This window comes from Cataglyphis hispanica, chromosome 4, assembly GCF_021464435.1.
Source record: "Cataglyphis hispanica isolate Lineage 1 chromosome 4, ULB_Chis1_1.0, whole genome shotgun sequence".
Classification (NCBI taxonomy): domain Eukaryota; kingdom Metazoa; phylum Arthropoda; class Insecta; order Hymenoptera; family Formicidae; genus Cataglyphis; species Cataglyphis hispanica.
Genome location: NC_065957.1, coordinates 450,165 through 468,971, shown reverse-complemented (window position 1 = coordinate 468,971; position 18,807 = coordinate 450,165). Strand labels below are relative to the sequence as shown.

The following is an 18,807-nucleotide window of genomic DNA, read 5'->3' as shown; positions in this document are numbered from 1 at the left end:
AATGAATAAGCAATTAAATCGATAAATAAAAATAATGGAGAAGAGGAGATAAACGCAGTCATGGCCGAAGAAATAAAGAAAGCGTAGGATTTATCTTTACTCGAAGAGAGAGATTATAACTTTTCCATATATATCTGAAGAAAATAGGCGAAGTATAACGCGTATTATCCCTTGCATTTCTTTCCGAGGAGCAATTGCATGCTATCAACTTTTCCGCGCGTAAACAATTTTTAAATAGAAAAATACGCGTGTATTTCGACGTTGTAATAATATAAAAATTATTTAGATTAAAAATTGATATACATGAAGTTTATTATAATGATATTCAATTAATATTCAATCTTTCAACATGATATTGAAAGATTGAATATTTCAATCAATTTATATCATTAAAAGCGCAATTGTTTCATTTGCGAAGAAAGAAATTCTAAAGAAAGATTCGTGCGTAAACGGTGTACACCTGTTGCATTACCTAACTTTACAAAAGATGAGATATCTTTATATATCATATCTAAATGAAAAAAAAAAAATAAATAAAAATGAATCCGTGCGTCATGAAGTCTGTTGACGCGCGGAGTCGATACATCCTTTTGTCATAATTATGACAATGGCGTAATCGTCGTCTCTCGTTGGTCGTGCTCAAAATTGATCAAGATACCGTCGTGTTTCTGGGTCACTCGGTCGTATATCACCGAATTAGCCGGTGAAAAATAAGTGCGGCCATTCTTCCGCGGCGTTTTATTAAAGCCGAGCGTATCATCGACGACGAATGCGTAATATGACTGTTTTATAGTAGAATCCGGGAAAACATTTCCGAATTTCAGTGAAACCTTTGTGTAACGTTGTATGAAGCATCGTTTTAAATAGATAATTTACATTTTACATAATAAATGAAATAACAAAGTGATGATACACTATTTATCACATAAAATGTGTAGATTTTCCGGAACGAATATATTTCAAATTATATTTAATGTCGAAAATTCTATGTGGTATTTGCTTTCAAATAATTTCCGAGATTGAACACGTGCATAGTTGTAAAGATTGATATTTTTAGAATGTTTGAAGTTATTTATAAACTCTGACAGACACGCGAGAATGTTCGCGAAATGTTTTCAATATTATAATACTTTCAATTTTGAGGTCGGAGTCAAATGTGTCGAATCAGCGTCAAGAGGCTGTTAACGTGTGCAATAAAATAAGAATTAGTAGAATTAATAAGTAACATATTTCGATATATTGCTTTGAATGTTCCACTTTATACAACATGTAACAAATTTGCCAAAAAATCATGGAAGATAGTCGAGTGCGAGTGCATTTATTGTTAAACAATACAATGAGTCAAATTAAATGGTGAATGCGTAGCGAGGTTTCGAAATCGCAGTTTTCCTGGATCGAGGCGTTGTTTTGTGATCGACGAGAGTTACGAGATTTTCTCTCCCGGGGCCGGCAACGTCGGCCGTTTTTGCGCTAAAATAACTCGGTCCCCCGTCGACGGTGGTGGCTCTGCTCCACGGAGGAACGACAAATCGAGGATACTAACGTCAATGTCTTTCTCTCTCTCTCTCTCTCTCTCTCTCTCTCTACACGCATGCATCAGGATCCCTTTAATGCAGATGTCTGCCGCCATCGTGGCGCAGAAATTCGTTTCGCGTCGTAAAAACTCAAATGTCGCTCCTTTGAAACGATTGCGCTTGATAATTGTACGAGATAAATTCAAGAATGTTTTAAAAATTTATTCATCCAAATTTTTTATCTTCCTTTCAACTTTCATTAAATATTTAACTTCAAAGATATTAAAAAATTTTCTTTTTAATATAAAATATATTTTATATTGCTAAAATAATATCTCCATATACTATATGCTATTGAAAACGCTAAAAAGACAATGCGCGTTTTCTGAAAGTTTTCTATAAATATAGTTCTCGAGTTTTGACACATCCATATCGGACTGAATGTCGAATGGATTGCGATAACGCACATTTGCGATCGAACGTTGATCGATCGCTGTAATATTAGGATGATTTGTCGCGGACTCTCGCGGCATTTAACGCGCGTACAGCATCGCACTTCATGCTGGGTAAACCGCGATAAAACTTTCAAACTATTTCTCGTGTCCGATATTGTGACGGTATACGACTCGTGGCTCGATCGATGAATTCATCCTCTAAAGAAGACACCGCGCCGACAGGTATCGGAAAATGTCACTTGCTCTCTAGCTTTTCTACGCGATGAAACAAGATTTCTTCTCGTCGATCGCAATGCTTTCGATTTCATTGTATCATTTGTATTTTTTTTTTATTTTAAACATTTAATATCAAAAACTCGAGAAAAAAGAAAAAAAAATATATGCTTTTCCAAATTATTAATCAGTGTTTTGTAATTATTTATATTGATGCGTGCTTATTTTTAATTGTGCATAAATCGATTATTCGAGATTCTATATATTTATATGCGGCTGGGATTTTTATTTAAGAAATTGATCACACACTCGACTAATTCTCCGGGTTGCAGCAAAATCGCTTATTCCTATTGATCGTTCCTCTGGGACGTGATATTTTAGACTTAGTCATTAAATTACGATTGAGTCGCGTAAGATAAAAAGAAATGTTTGAAAAAAATAAGCATAAAAGCGCAAGTATTTCAAAATTGTATATAAAAATTATTCAGAAGAATATAAATCAGCTGATTGTGGTTGGAAGAAATTTTTTCATCTACTTTACAAATCATAATTTCACCTCTATATTTTATTTTTCGTTCTCTCCAGCATTCAAATTTTAATGCCACTTACTCCGCCCGCTTGTACACTTTTCTTTTTTATAAGACGCGGCGGTGCTGACGAGAACTTGTTTTGGACGTCGCGCGACGTCATCGACGTCGGGGACACCGTCCTCGTTGAGGAAATCCTTTGTCAATGACGCGATGCGTTCTGGGAAGCGAGCGTTTCTTTCGTTGTCCTCGGTTATACATATATCCCTCCCGAGGGGAAACGAGATCGCGATGCAGTTGGCGAGCCAATAATTCTGCGGTCTCTCTATCGCGATCTATCGAGCATCCCGATATAACGCGCTTTTCTCGCTCGCCTGGGGCCATCGAGCCTCCCTCGTATAACGCACGAGTACGCGAATACACTTGGTTCGAGAACAAGAAGAGATAGGCGACCGATAAGCGGTCACTGATAATGAACAAACATTATATATACATATATATGATACGGATCGTCGTTGCCACGTGAAATCATATTGTTTTCAGAAACATAAAAAGTAGTGTAACGAACTGATTGCATTAAAAAAATTATTATTATTATTATTTAATTATTATTATAATAATTAATATTATTAAGTATATTAAATTAATATTTAATTAATATTTAATTATATTAAATTATATTAAAATTATTATTATATTTAATTATTAGTATTATTTAATTGGAATCTTTCTCGCGATTTATAATTTGAAGCAATTCATTGAGATAATAGAGATAGCAACGAACACATTCGCGGATATCATCGAAACATCAGATGCTTTGTCTTCAATGCAAAAATTAAATTAACTTTACTTCGATCCTCGCGATGTATATATGTATAGTATGTACATTTGCTTGCGTTCTTCTCGGAAACTAATGTTAAATTGATTTCTCCTTCTCTTTCTTTTCTACACGAAGAGAAAGGATGAAAGGAGAGTCACAGCGCCTACACGTAGCCGCGTTTTTCGTGAACGAAAGGTGAGTCGAGCGGCGCGGCGCGACGCGAATTACGAAACGTCACCGCTTCGAAATTCGAATCGCGTATCACTCGCTCGAGAGCATCGTAGTTGCACCTGTGTTTACCGGCTGCAGCGCGGCCGCGACTCTCCGGATTGGAAGGAAGAGAGTTCCTTCTCCCGGCGACCTCGGCCACGCACGTTCACCTATACCGCGAAGAGTCGCGCACTAGCATTCCCGTGCGTGCTCGCGCCTCCCCTTCCCTACGACAGACGGACCCGCGCATCAAGGCGGAAACAATGTCAGGGGCCCTCGTGGGCCGAGAGAGAGAGAGAGAGAACACTAGGGGATCAAATTTTCTGCCTAGCAATGCGACGTTTGCGATGAGATTGCATTTCTTTATGTTGAAGAGTGAGATAACAAATTTTTTTATGCAAAATTAAATTCCTCATTGCAGAGATAGATACTTAAACATTCTCAGAGTTGATCGATTTAATTGGAGAGTAAAGGGCACATGCTGTTTTCTTCCCCAATTTTTAAATTTTGATCTTAATTTTTATTTAATTCTTAGCATTAAATATCTTGGTAGAAAAATTTATTCTTCAATATTATAAAATTTGGATCTATTTTTTTTTAATAATCATAATTTACTATATTTTTATTATCTTCCTTGTAAAGAAATAATCATATTCCGGCAAATAAAATTGCAGAAATATTATTTATACTATTTATACGCACATACTATTGATTATATTTACAATTGGCATTTATATGTATACTCTCGACTATTATATATCTGTCATTTATTCCAATATTATTTTACGCGCGCTCGATACTTTATTCTCGGGAGCGCCGCGATAGGCGCCTCTCTTTATTCGCCTCACTTGTTTTATTTCCCGCTTATTTTGAGATCCAAAACTACTCGTATTTCCCGACGATCGAAGGTTAATGTCACGCGAGACACGACAGCAACAATCCATTGCGAGCTTTCGGTTAAGTGTCCTATCCCAATAGACTGAAAAATAGCTTTCCCCCGAGAGATGAAGAACGAAGGAGCGGATAAAGCAGAGGACAGAGAGAGAAAGAGAGAGAGAGAGACATTTATTATTAGAGGCCAAGCGGGAGCAGGCCGTGGCTGCCTCCGCCTTTGCCTCCGCAAGGGAGGGAGTCACGGGATCCGACATTGCGGTAGGCTACGCATATCCCGCGCGTTGCATCGCGCCGCATGTGTAATGGTATGATGTTGTTGACCCATACGCGTGTGACAGCGGCCGCGCCGCATCGCCGACTGGTGCCTCTGCTGGCGAAGCGAGCGGCGCGGACGGACGGCTGCGCCGAGCGCGCCCGAAGCCGCGCGACGAAGACGGCCGAGCGGGGACGGACGGTCGGGCGCCCCGAAGTGAGCGCGACGCGGAGCGGCGACGTGCGCGAGCGAGAGTGAGTCCGGCGCGCGGAGTCGGAGTGTGAGAGTCTGGAGAAGTAGTGAGTGAACGCGCGCGAGAGTCTGGACTAGCGGGCTACCCCGGTTCCGAGTCAGTCAGTGTGCCACCGGCGACCGTAGCCTCGGTGCAGGAGAACACGCGTTTACGCTCCGGCAGGTCGATCGCGCGTTCCCCATCTCTCCTCTTTCGTTTTTTTTTTTTTTCCTTCTCGTCTCTCCCTTTTCGGAGATCTTCGGAGGGCGAGAGGGGAGGCTACTGCGTGATTACATTTCGTCGATGCGATTTCGCGTATTCGAGTAATAGTGACGAGTAATAGAGTGATTGAGCGAGTGGACGAACGAGTCGTAAACCTCTTGCTCGCGCGCGCGATATCAACAGCCTTTTCCGGCTGTCATCGTCGAGGCTGACTTTTACCGCGTCGGCGAACGTTCCGCGAGAGAGGTGAGAGCGCTCGGATAAGTGAACGAGTTGAGTCATCGGAAACGCGGACGCGCAACTTGGCGCGCGATATCTCGGAAAAGCAAGCGGCATTTCAATCTTTCACGAGGATCCTTCTCCGTCCTTTTTCCCTCGCCAAATCGTAAACACTCGTATCCGCAGCTGCGTCCTATCGCGACGCGAATAATCGGACCTTCGATTGCCGGAAGTGAGACGCGTCTCTCGCGACAGCAAGCAGGGGCAGGATCAACACCTCGCGGGGAAGAAAAGAGCAAGTTCGAGATACGATTCCAAGGACACGTAGTCGTGCGCCGTCCGTACGGGGGAAATCCCCGGCGAGTGCAATGTCGTAAAAATTCATCGTCGTCGCTTCGCAAAGTGCGCGGGATAACACGCGAAAGGATTACGAGATGCCGTACCAAGTGTCCTGGTAGTGTGCGCGCCGAAAGGATCTATCCGATCGTCCAAGGAATTCGGCAGGGGCAAGTCTGTTGACACTTCGGCTGCGAGTGCCACGAGGAATCATGCTCGAGGATCAGCCGTTGGACCTGAGCGTCCGCGTCGGCGATTACGCCGAGGACCTCGCTAAGGAGGAGCGTGACGACGGGCCGGATCAGCGCAAGGACCTGTCCGTCGACGATTACGGTAATCGAGCGGCCGCGGCCGCGCTCAGGCTCCGCGGATGCTTCGCCGCCGCGTCCTCCGAGTACGGCCAGGAGCGGGAGGACCGCACCTGCTCCGAGGACTCGGACGACTCGTGCTCCGACAACAATCAGAAGAACGGTGGCGCGAGGTCGCGCTCCAGGCCGCCCGGCACCAAACCCTACAAGAAGAACCTCATCAAACGATATCGTAAGTCTTTGGTGACTCGTTATCGGGGCGGTGGGGAAGGGGGACAGGCGCGTTTCGCCTCCGCATCCCTTATCGTTCCCGGAAATTCTCCGTCAGATGTTTCTAGAGTCGAAACGAGAGCGCGTTTTAGATTTTCGAGCTCTGTCGCTTTAGTATTTTCGTACACGCATTTAGGTACACTTTACTAGAGCAAATAAATCAATTTGATTAATTTTTGTAAAAAAGGAAAGACGTCATTTATTATTTCCAAGATTTGGAAAATTGCATGTTAAAAGAAGATTTTCTTATTCGCTCTGAGTTGCGCGATAAAATATTGTTATAAAGATGTTATAACGTGTAAGAAAAAAATATTTATTTTGCTTTGCTCAGTGAATCGAATTGAAAGGAATTAATCGTCACAAGATTCTCGCTCAATATCGATACCTTCATACATATTAATCGCAATATATTGGTTACCTACTTTGAGATCTATTTAACGGTAAAAATTTTCTCAGGTTGCCATACAATTCATATACAATGCACGACCGTCATATGTGTCATTCATCAATGTGTCATTCCTACGATAATGACTAATGTGTCATCGCAACTTAATTTAGCGCATATTTTTTTAATTGCTAATTTCAAATCTGACAAAATCTGACCGAGGATTATTCGAACGTACGACAAAATAGATATTGCTCCTCTTAGAGAGGATAATAAAATTATTCCCTTTCCTCTTCTTTCCGCTATATATAGTGTGGCGTGAAAATAAAAAATTCTATGATAAGATGGCTAATAAGTTATCGTAACTCAATTTAGCGCACATATTTTTTAATTATTAATTTCGAGTCTGACAAAATTTGCGAGTGAGTGACAAAAGGGGTGCTGCTCCTCTTAGAAAGGATAATAAAATATTCTCTTTTCTTTTTTTTTTCCGCTATATATATTGTGGCGTGAAAAGCAATTCTTACGCTACTCGTATTTTGCGTCGAAACGCAGTTCGCGTATGATCCGATGCGTACGTCATGATACGGTGCGCACGCACATGCGTGCCGGGCCAGTGCGTAATTTCGGCCGATAAAAATATTACGCAAGTCGCGCCGTCGAAGGTCGTTTCGCAAAGCGACGGCGGCGGCATCGAGATATTCGTCGACCCGTTTCGCGTAATCAGGCCCCGCAATCGTTATCACACCGTGAGACCGTCTCCTCTCTCTTTCTCTCTCTCTCTCTCTCTCTCTCTCTCTCTCTTTTTCTCTCTTTTTCTCGCGTCCGACCAGATAATGGTGACTAGTGACCTGCCCCAACCCCAACGAAATTAAAACCTTTCGCGTATCGCTCGTACAACTTGTTCGATCTCTTTCCTCTGCTCCTCTGATCGTCTTCTCGATTGAGATTCGACATTGCTCCTTGGATATCACCGGATGTCGTTTTATATACAAACAAGTCTCGCAAAAATAAAAATAATTGCAAAAACGTGTTTTTGGATATTTTCCTGTTAGCTTTTTTTTTTTTTAATAATAATAAGAGTTGGAAAGAGAAGTTTCTCAACAGTTTCAAATATATCAAACATAAGTGTTTTGCTTAAATTTATGTTAAACGATAATTTCTACCTTTTTAAATAAAATTAATATTATCTCTCTCTCTCTCTCTTTTTTATATGAAATTAAATGAAGATAAAGATTTTGTTCTTCTACATTTTTGAAATTTATTTATTAATGTATCGTCTTATTTTCTTGTTATATTTTTATATTATTTTATCGCATCTCGAACTTCATTGATTTGTTCTTTCGCTTTATCTAAAATTTCATTTAGAGATTTTTATAATTTTGTGAAATGTTTTTTAACGAAAAGTCTCAGAATCAGCGGAAACGATGCAGCAATATAATGGAAACATTCTTAACTCTTTCGGAGAATGACAAGAATGGTATTCTAATGGTATTGGTTTTTTTATCTTGTTGTACGTTATAATACAAATTTCTTGAAGAACAGGAAATGAAACTTCATTTTTCAACATTCTCTTTATCCTTTTTGGTCAATTCAATTCTGATTCATTACACGAACGCCTACCTTTTGTCCCAAGCGGCACACCAAGTTTTTTGAAAAATAAATACTTTTCCCGACGGGAGATAAAAAGAGAGAAAGGGTGAAATTTGTCAATTTAATTGTCTTCAAGTTGAGTCGCTCTACTTAACGTTTCACAGAAGCGCGATTAATGAAATCGATGATCATCTCGGAGTTTTAAATAGTTAATCCAAGGAAATTGTAGCGTATTTTATCGCGCATGTATGTGAAAAAAAAAACAAAAGAAAAAGAAAGCATCCGGATCTGCCGCTGCACCTAAACGTGACTTTTTATTATTCGTCGTCTTTTTTGCTTAGTGCCGAAGAAAAAAAAAAGATGGAGATCCTTTTTAGGAAAAGTACCGTTTATCCTAATGAACCCTTTTCCTGTCGAACCCTTGCCGGGAACGACAGACGAAAAGCGAGAATGTACAAACAATGCGTCATCGTTTCTCGCTCTCGTTATATCCCGTTCCGATATGAGAAATCATCGGAGAAAGCCAAGGGGAAGAAAGTGACAAAGAGGGATAGATGCAAAGTGCAGGCGCACACAAACGTACATCCCGAGATTTTCTCCTGTTTTTCTGTCGGCTTTTTGATTCCCATTATTTTACTGCCCTTTCTTTTATTCTTCGATAGAAAGCTTCGGTAGCTTTCACGTGTCAGGTAGCTAGTACAGATTATAAATTTGTGTTTACATCGGTAGCTAGAATCATTTCCGGCACAAGGTCATGTCACACTTCCGATTATCCACTCTTTATTGCATTGTTTGACATTCATTGTAATTTTTTGGCGTCATAATGCGTATCATTTTTTTTTCTCTCGGTAATTCTTTCAAAGCTTTCACATATGACAGGTAGCCAATACAGATTATAAATTTGTTACACTGATAGTCAAAATTATTTTGACGGCAAAGCTATTACCCTGCTTTCGATTATGCACCCTTTACATTGTTCGATATTCATTATTATTTTTTTGGGGCCATAATGTGTCATCTCTCTCTTTTATTTTTTGATAATTAATTTTTATTAAACTTCTTTAATATAATACTATATATAATTTTAATTAAAGTTTAAGCTTGCAGCAAGAGATTTAACAGAAACACAAAAAAAAACAATAAAATAAAATACGATGAAAAAAAGTAAAGAATAAAATAAAGATTTCAGAAAAAATATACTAGAAATAGGTCTAATGAGATAATTATGTTCTCCCTCTATATATATAATTTTGACCTTAAGAGAGAGGAAGAATAAGAATATAAGGGAAGATTAATCGCATGCGCTATTCGAGGCCGTCTCGGCAGTTTCCGCGAAAGTCATCGCATACTTCCTGCGAACTGCGGTCAACAAACGTCATACCGATTTGCCGAAATGTAAGGCGCGTTATCAGATAAAATCGTTATCGTGTAAGAAGTGTGCCAACGTGCAGAGAAAGAGAGATTAGAGAGAGAGAGAGAGAGAGAAGGACTGTAGAAATTATTTTATTGCGTCGAGCACGAGGTTCTCGAGCGATAAGTCGGTCACGTAATCAGATAAAGTGAAATTATGAATTGTCTCCGGATGTAAATTATGCGAAAATGTTTGGCATATCATTATACCGTCGCGTTCGATTTCGGCTGATTGATTAAAAAACGGCGTTTATTAGTTCGAATTTTTAAAAGGTATTTAAATATTCTTTATAATTTCTTTTAAAATTCTTTGCTGTTTTAATTTACAACTATATATACAAAATTGCATACATTTTCGTTATAACGTTTGATATGTTAATATATATATATATATATATATATATATATATATATATATATATATATATATATACAGGGTATACGGTGTCAATCGCATCACTAGTCGTGTGCAGGCAAAACTGAGAAGAAAAGTCCTGTACCATTTTTTTTTATAACGCTTAATAAAAGAGTTATTATTGAGTGAAGTCTGGCGATTTAGCGCCGACCTTTAGCTGGACGCACGTCAATGAGCCGCGCGCCTAGCATGTGTGCGTGAGCGCTCAGCTGTTACAACAGCGTCTCACTGACGTGCGTCTGGCTAAAGATCGGCGATGATTGGTCAGACTTTACTCAATAATAACTCTCTTATTAAGCGTTATAAAAAAAAATAGTACAGTACTTTTCTCCTCAGTTTTATCTGCTCTATCTGCATACGACGGGTGATGCGATTGACGCCGGACACCCTGTATATATATATATATATATATATATATATATATATATATATATATATATATATATTTATTTATTCATATACATACACATATATATTATAGATATATACGTATTCATGCAAATAAAGCAATATCACGAATGATATCATGCGACATTAGCATTAACATTAACATAATTGCAACGTAATTGGTATTGCATCAGTAATGTGGGAAATCAGTAATTGGAAAATCATTTTGCTTGAGTAGATCTTTAAATTTTCCTTTTTTTTAAATTTTCTTTATTTTTTATGAAGAATCTATTATTAAAAATCAAGCGAATCTGCTTGTTTTTCTGATAAGAGAGCAAGAAAATAGCATCGTACAAAGATTCGTTAGAGACACAGGAGAATAAAACGGATAGTTTGTTGGTGGAGGGATAGAAGTGAAGGGGGAGAAAAATCGGAAGGCGAAAGAATAATTCCAATCTTTAAATCATTTTAAGTGCGAATTTGCGTTCCTTTTCTTTCTTCTTTTCTCTCTCTCTCTCTCTCTCTCTCTCTCTCTCTCTCTCTTTCGATCTCGCTAGAGTGCGTGGAGAGGACGACGGATTACTTCCGGTTACGCTTCTCTCTCGGAGTTAATCAGGAAATGAAGATGCTTCGATCGCCTCCTTGGGGGAAAACGCAGCGTCTGTCGACCGTAGGGTTAATCAGCGACTTGCGCTCACGGGGGTTGCTCCTCCTTTCCTGCCGCCTTCGTCCCGTCAGTTTATTTTTCTTGACGTATTACGGTACGAGAAAAAAGAAAACGAGTCTGGACACGCCCTGAAGAGCGCCGGATGATGTCGTTAACCTGGGATAGTCTCGAAAGCGACGTGTGTCGAGGGACACGGGCGTTCATATTTGTCGCCTTCTTTATAAAACGATTTTGTTTAATCCTTCGGTTATCATATCATCAGATTTGCTCAAGATTATTTGTAAAGACATTGTCTAATTGTATGACGGATGAGAATTGTATCACGATGAGATACGTAAATATAACGTCATTTATTTGACATGGTAAAATAGAAGATACGCGTTGAATACCTGATATTCGTCGCAAATATGATTGTTGGAGAATGTCCGCACCGCAAACGATCAAACACAACGATCGTCGCCGTTTGTATTTAAATAGCTAATGGTTCGAAGAAACGCCGCGCGGGCTCATTGTGATTCAGGATATTGGTTCGCCAAGGAAGGAAGGAAGGATTCGCTTCCTGTCTGCGCGCACCTTCTCCTAGCAGCAACAGCTTGCTTTTTTCCGTTCCTTTTCGTTCGTTCGCTCTACGAATCTCTAGACGAAAATTCCGTCTTGTTCGCGCGTCATATCGCCGAGAATATCGCGATTCCTTTTCACCAATCAATTGTCTGTTTCGATGCGATTAAAGTATCAGAGATTCTACATAAATCGACTTCTACATAAATTTTTTATATTTATTTTTTCAAATTATAGAATAATAACAGTCAATAAATTTACTTTCTAAGCGAAAATTAAATATATTAATGTAACAAAAAGTAGAGTATTTTCTCTAGATTTTGTATTGTTTATGATTATATACATATATAAAATATAAGATATTCTAATTGTGTATATAAAGAAAGTCAATTTCCCAAAGATGCATGTCTAATTATTAAATTATGTTTCAAAATTATTATATTGATAATTGATATTTGCATTTGTGTGCAATAATAAAGTACGAATAATTAGATCGAGATTTGAATCAACGAATATAAATAATTACGAAATAAAGATATTTGGAAAGTTGATAATTGAATGTTAAGAATTTATAATTATGTTTATACATATATGAACTTATATCGTATAATATTGTATAATATAAGTAATATTTTATTTATTATTTGGAATTATATTCGTTTAAATCTTTATATCTTGAATTATACATGGATTATCTACATAAATCTGATAGACAGCGGTAGTTGAATAACTTAACGTTATAAAAATACCGCCTTCACAATCTAGCAAAAAGTAACGTATCCTCTAAAATACAGTTTTTTTGAATCATGAGAGCGAGATACGCTATCAACAGGATGTCAATATCGAGCGCGGATCTCTCTTTAAAAGTGCGATTTTAAAATTATCCCCGAATGCGCTCGCGAAACTGACCTACATCCTGAGGGGACCCTCCCGCGGTCTGCTCTTTGCACGCTTAATTTCCCTCGCGTCGCCCTCGTTCGACCTTCTTTTTTTTTTTCCGCGCGCCTCCTCTTTTTTTCGTTCCCTCCACTCGCCGAAAAAGCTCATCGGCTCCGTGATTCTCCACGACTGCTTTTTCTCGACTCGCAATCCCCTCTCGTTTCCCCACGCATCTTTTGCATCCTCTTTATTCCGCTTATCACCGATCGTCTTTGCAACCTCTGCGAAGATTATTATTTTTTTTTTTTTTTTATAGTCGCCGAGGGAAGAGCAATGCTGACCCGACGCCTTTTTTCCTCCTTGAAACCAAGAATTTCTTCCTGCGTCTTTGACCAAGAAGAGGGACGATGAACACCCTCGTTCGCCCTTTTCCACCCTTTTACCCCGTGAGCGGTCTCACGCCTCACGAATTTCCGCTCTGTCCGACCGGGATCGATTTCCCGCGGCATTTTCCACGCCGATCGGCCCGGAAGAGAGTGTGCCCACGAGAATAGGAGCGGCGGGTGTCGAGATGGGGGAAGAGAGAGAGAGAGAGAGAGAGAGAGAGTGAGAAAGAGATGTCGGTGACGATGGAGAGAGAGGCAGGGTGACAAGCGCGCGCGCGCGCGCGCGCGGAGGGGGTGAAGGACGACGTGCTGTAGCTGTAGGCGGTCGCGATAGGAAAACTAGGGTAGACTGTCCTTGCGCTCTCGGGTGGTTATTGGAACGTTGGCACGGCGACGTTTACCTTCGTCTACCGGGTGTCCCGGTTGCGCGGTCTCTTGGCGCGCACTTTTTTTTTCATTCGCGAAAACGCGATCTAGTCTCTTCTTTCGAAGGAAAAATCGGATTGGTGATAGTGAATCTTTTTCATTTTTCGAGACTATGTTCTATTCGATCACAGGAAGAATGCATTAAAGTTACTTGCGTAAAGTTTCAATTTTGAAATTAATTTTTACTTTTAATTGTGTTGCATTTTTTTAATACATATACATGCACAAATAGATAATTATGTCTAAAATATATTTTCAAAATCTCTATTTTTTTTTTTTTTTCCTTTAAAGTTTGAGACAATTTAAATCACGCGTCGAATAAGATACGCGTATTTAGGGATTACGATTAATGGTTTAGTGTTTGAGATTTATGATGAAGTTTTGAATTCTCAATCTTCGGCTTCTACCCTCTCTATAATCTGGAGGGAACAAGGGGAAATGTTGAAATATAAACTTTATGTTTGTACTTGGAGAAACGAGACGCGCGCCTTGGTTCGCTTGAGCGGAACTCTTTACGCCTCTCGAATCATTGAAATTCGATACTCACGCGGAGGAAGCCGTAAAAACGTTTTGGGAACGTGGGATATTCGGAATATGTCGCGTATACTATAAACCGGGTGTTCCAAGACAGCTGTATGTACATCGCGGAAGCATTCTGCTCTCGATTAATTTAATTTAATATTTCTCGAAATTAAATGATTGCGCGAAAGAGAGATCTTGTTAAATATTCCTGTGAAAATGTAATCTTTTCGAGAATACATGTTTTTTAATATAACGTACGCATAAATAAATAAATGAATAATGCACTTATTACTTTTTAAAATCTCAACAGCTTAGGACTGAATATTATATAATTTTATATTAATTTTAATTTTATATTTTTTTAATATAAAATAATATTTATATATCAAGATATATTCATCAAGACATTTGATCGAAAATTGAAAGATGGCTTTCGATTATATTCTCTTACAAAAAAAAAAAATGATTTTACATTATCATAAAATAATCGTCTGCAAATTCAGCGATGTAATTTTGCCAACATTGTATATAGAATGAATTTGATAGTCCTAGTTTCCAAAGAATGATGACGACGAAATTCTGACGTTAATATAAAAAACATTGCGTAAGATTCATTTCGTTTGATTAGATCGCCCGAGGGCAGAACGCGCGCGATTTGCATCACGCACGATTATCATCACGTGACGCGCGGCGATAATAACCGTATAGGTTAGAATAGATATTCACGTATTCGAATATGTATATCTGATCGCAAGCTAAACATTCGATAGATCGATCGATCGATCGGCGATATCGGTGAGCCCGTAAGATAATTTTCGTCCGATCGGATCTCGCTCAATCGAATACCACCACGATCGTTATTGTCGAAACGGCCAATTAACGGCGCTTATCGTCGTTCGATAGGGACACCCTGTAGAGCGATCGATATCTTCCACAAGCGGTGCATTAATTACCAACTGGCGGCTGCAATCACGGACTGGAAAAATAATCAGCCGACGGTCGCGCAATTAATTTCCAGCTTGCATCAAATTTTACATGCCGATTGATCGATAGGGAAGTAATGGCGCGTCGGAATATAAAACGAAACTCGCACGCAATTGACTGCGCGGGAGAGCGGGGCTGTATGAATTTGCGATCTGTTTTTTACAGAGCCATGTTTCCGATACTCACCCCCGGCGGGCATGAATTTGTTACGAAGGAATTTTTTAGTGAATCAGCACGCTGGAATTAATTTACCGAAAATTACAAGGGGAATTCGCGCTAGATGCAAACTCGCGGATTTTACAAGCATTTATAAAATGAAATTTTACGTGTTGACGACTAAACAGAAAATACAATGTTGGGAAACTTTAGCCGTGACGTGAGGGAATTTTGTTTTACGTGAAAAATCTATCTTCCACGAAAAACAGTTATCATAATTTTCGCAATCTATTGTCGAGCAATTTTCAGTAATTATTAAGGGAAATTCGAAATATGAAAATTTTGCCGATGTGAAATTATCTAAAAATTATCTAAAAAAAAGATTTAAAGAAAATGGTGAAAAAAATTAACAATTCGTCGAAATCTCAGGAGAAACGTTTCGCTGTGATAAAAATTATCGTTCAATCTCCTTGTCAGAATGATTGTTGCGTATTGTTGTACATACGCTACATTAAAATTAGCCTACGTTTATTCGACAGCTGTGGATCGATGTCAAAGTAGGAAACGGAGAACCGAGTTAACGATGACGGAACGAAAGGGAACACCCGTTAGATCGAGCGGAGAGACGCAGAGCTCCGTGTGTACGCAAACGGTGCATAGAGGAAGAGCAGCGCGCGTCGTTGAATGCGCACCAGCCCTGACCTACATAGTAGAGCGTGTTGTGAGCTAGGTGAGCCTACGCTAGAGCTACCTAGACCATTATAGCAACGAGAGACGTAGGGTGTAGTTCCCCTCCCCCTCCCCCGCGCCCCTCCTTCTCTCCCCCTCGCCTTTACGCGCGCGACAGGCAAACCGTGGTAAGCGCGCTCGCGTTTTTTCCTTCGATTTCTGAAATCTGACCGGGAAGGGAGAGAAAAGGAGATGACAGAGAGTGTAAAGGGTGTCTCCGCTACACGCTACATGCAACTTGAATTTTGCTCATGTATTGTACGGAAGAGAGGAAAGGAAGGGATACAAAAGTATGCGATCGTGAAATCACATTGTCATTTATACTGTAATTAAGTGTTTTTACATTTCTACACTTCGTTACGAGGTATCTTTTTCTTTCTTGCTTGCAAGTTAGTAGAGAAACGGATTAACATGCCGTGATCATAAATATTTTATAAGCTTTTTATAAGCGTGTCATAAAACACGTAATGAATTATAAAATAACTAAACCTTATTATTATTAATATTATTATTATTATTATTATTATTATTATTATTATATTTTGTTTATATATATATATATATATATATATATATATATATATATATATATATATAATATGTATGTATATAGAATATGTATGTAAAACACAATTTTTATAAAAATAGCAAAACTATCCGACAATGAGAGATAGAGAGTATTTTCGAATTTCATTCTCGCTTTTTCTCAAAATTGCCAAATGGAATGAACTCGGTCATCACTTTTCGCAATGGTTTTATGACGACTATTACGAAGGAATATTATATCTAACCATGGCCCACTATCACAATTACTCTCTATGTCACCGACTGACCTGCTCATTTACTCGATTCGTATTCATGCGCGCGCGCGCGAGGAATGCACCGGCTAACGCATTTGACGAGCGAGCGAGCGAGAGAGAGGGAGAGAGAGAGAGAGAGAGAGAGAGAGAGAGATCTAACGGCCGATGATATCGCTCGTGCCCGCGTTATTATATCATCATCGGCGACGGTGCCGCGGCACGATTAACATTATGCAATACGCACGTTTTATACGGGATGGCCGTTACGTGCCGTTGGTGGTATTGCACAATGCAACTCGGCGCAATGAGACTACGTACTATTTTCCAATCCGAAGCGAGTACAATAATCTGCCCGTCGGTGCTCGCATCGAGAGAACGACGCAACGTCGTCGCCGTCGACATTCCCGGCGCTTCGTCCTTGACACCCTTTTCCCATATCCCCCTTCTCGCTTTACGCGCGCGAATTGACGTACCTCGACTGGCGGCGATTCGCAAAGTGGCCGGCGGTGATCTTCTCGCCGAATCTCTTGTCGCAATCAAGTTCCCCGATCGAAGCCGGATCGTACCGGGTGTCATCGATTCTTGGAGGAGGAGGAGGAGGAGGAACTCTTCGTTAGGGGAAAGGAAAGTTTGTCGAATAGCGCGATGCGAGGTAACGCTTCCAATCGGATTGCGCAATTATAAGAAATTAGATTCCTACGTCGTTAGCTTACATAATGAGTCCTTTGCGAGAAATAGCTGGACTTTGGAGCAGCGATGATGTGTCTGCCGCGCCTTCCTTCGACTTGTGTTAATTGGGGCCTGTCGATTAATCGAAGTTCTTCGACGGGTGGAGATATATTTTTTATACCCGAGAGAATTCTTGCAGATGGAGAAAACGCAAGAGACGACGTTTCATGTGGCACATAACGTCTGATCTATCTTTCCAAACAGATACATAATGACGTCTGACTCTTTCCAAAAAGGTACCATTTCGTTGTATATAAGTGCAACGCGGGGTACGCTTTTTAATTAAAATTATTAGATTGTATAACAAGCAAAAATATTTATATAATATGTATATTTGATAAAATCGTATGATTTAATCCTCGAGAAAAAGCAACCGCGAAAATATCTCACGTCTGCCTTACATTAGGCGAGAAACGATTTTTTTTATTTAATATTAAAAAAATTACAGCTTTTTATATTTTATGCGGGGCTACATTTTCCCCAAAAGAAAATAAATAATAAAAACGAAAAGGGATTTATTGTATTACTTAAGCGCAGTTCGAGAGGCTTTTTTTTATTATAAAAATAATTATATGAATAAATATAAAATAAAACAAAAAATAAAAGAGGGTGAAAGCAAAGGGGAAGGAAAGAAGAGCAAATAGACAGTTTCACTATATCTTCGAAAAAAAAAAAAAAGAATCTTTATAAACTTGCTTGAACATTTAATCACCAAACAATTGACAGTTCGTCGAACTATCTTCAGTAGTCAATTGTTTTTCAAAGGAAGCGAAAGTAAGTTAAAAAGAGAATTATATAGGTCGAGAAAAAATTTCTTTCTTAAGAAACACACAAACTGTGTCAGATTGTTCAGAAAAGAAAAAAAAAAAAAAGATGCACGCTGGATGAACATTTCTATCGGGTGGGGGGGTTGACGGCGGGAGGAGCGGGGCGAGAGGAAGAAGAGAAAGAAAGCAGACAACGAACGACGAGATAAGTGTCTAAGGGTTCGGGAGCCATGTGGTGTTACCCATCGTCGCTCTCGGTACCTGAATTCTGAAGACGATACCGTTAGATGCGTGCCGATCACGATCCCGATGAGAATGGAATAACCCAGTTTCTCGCGATCTCCTACGTTAATGCTTAACGGTACTTGCCGGAGGGCTCGCGAACGGGGGAGGAGGGGGGGGGGAGGGGTGGAGACGGGAATCCCTCGATTTTACGCTCTAATGAGAGGGGAAGGGTTGCCCACCCCCGTGAGAAAAGAATTCACCCGACCGTCGCGAAAGCCCTCCGTAAAACGCACGCGCCCACTCGGATACCTTTCCT

The 18,807-nt window shown here is 39.7% G+C and overlaps 1 protein-coding gene across 5 annotated transcripts in view; it reads left to right on the top strand.

Annotated features, from left to right (window-relative positions):
• Positions 1 to 18,807, top strand: part of LOC126849075 (ecdysone-induced protein 74EF) — a 187,161-nt gene that overhangs the window by 123,149 nt on the left and 45,205 nt on the right. The window contains exon 1 of one of the 5 annotated variants that reach the window (XM_050590582.1): positions 5,166 to 6,435. The exons of the other annotated variants lie outside the window; for them this stretch is intronic. Within the exon in view, the coding sequence (XP_050446539.1) occupies positions 6,108 to 6,435 (328 nt within the window). The 5' untranslated portion in view covers positions 5,166 to 6,107. Of the gene's footprint in view, positions 1 to 5,165; positions 6,436 to 18,807 lie in introns of those variants that run through there. 5 annotated transcript variants of the gene reach the window in all.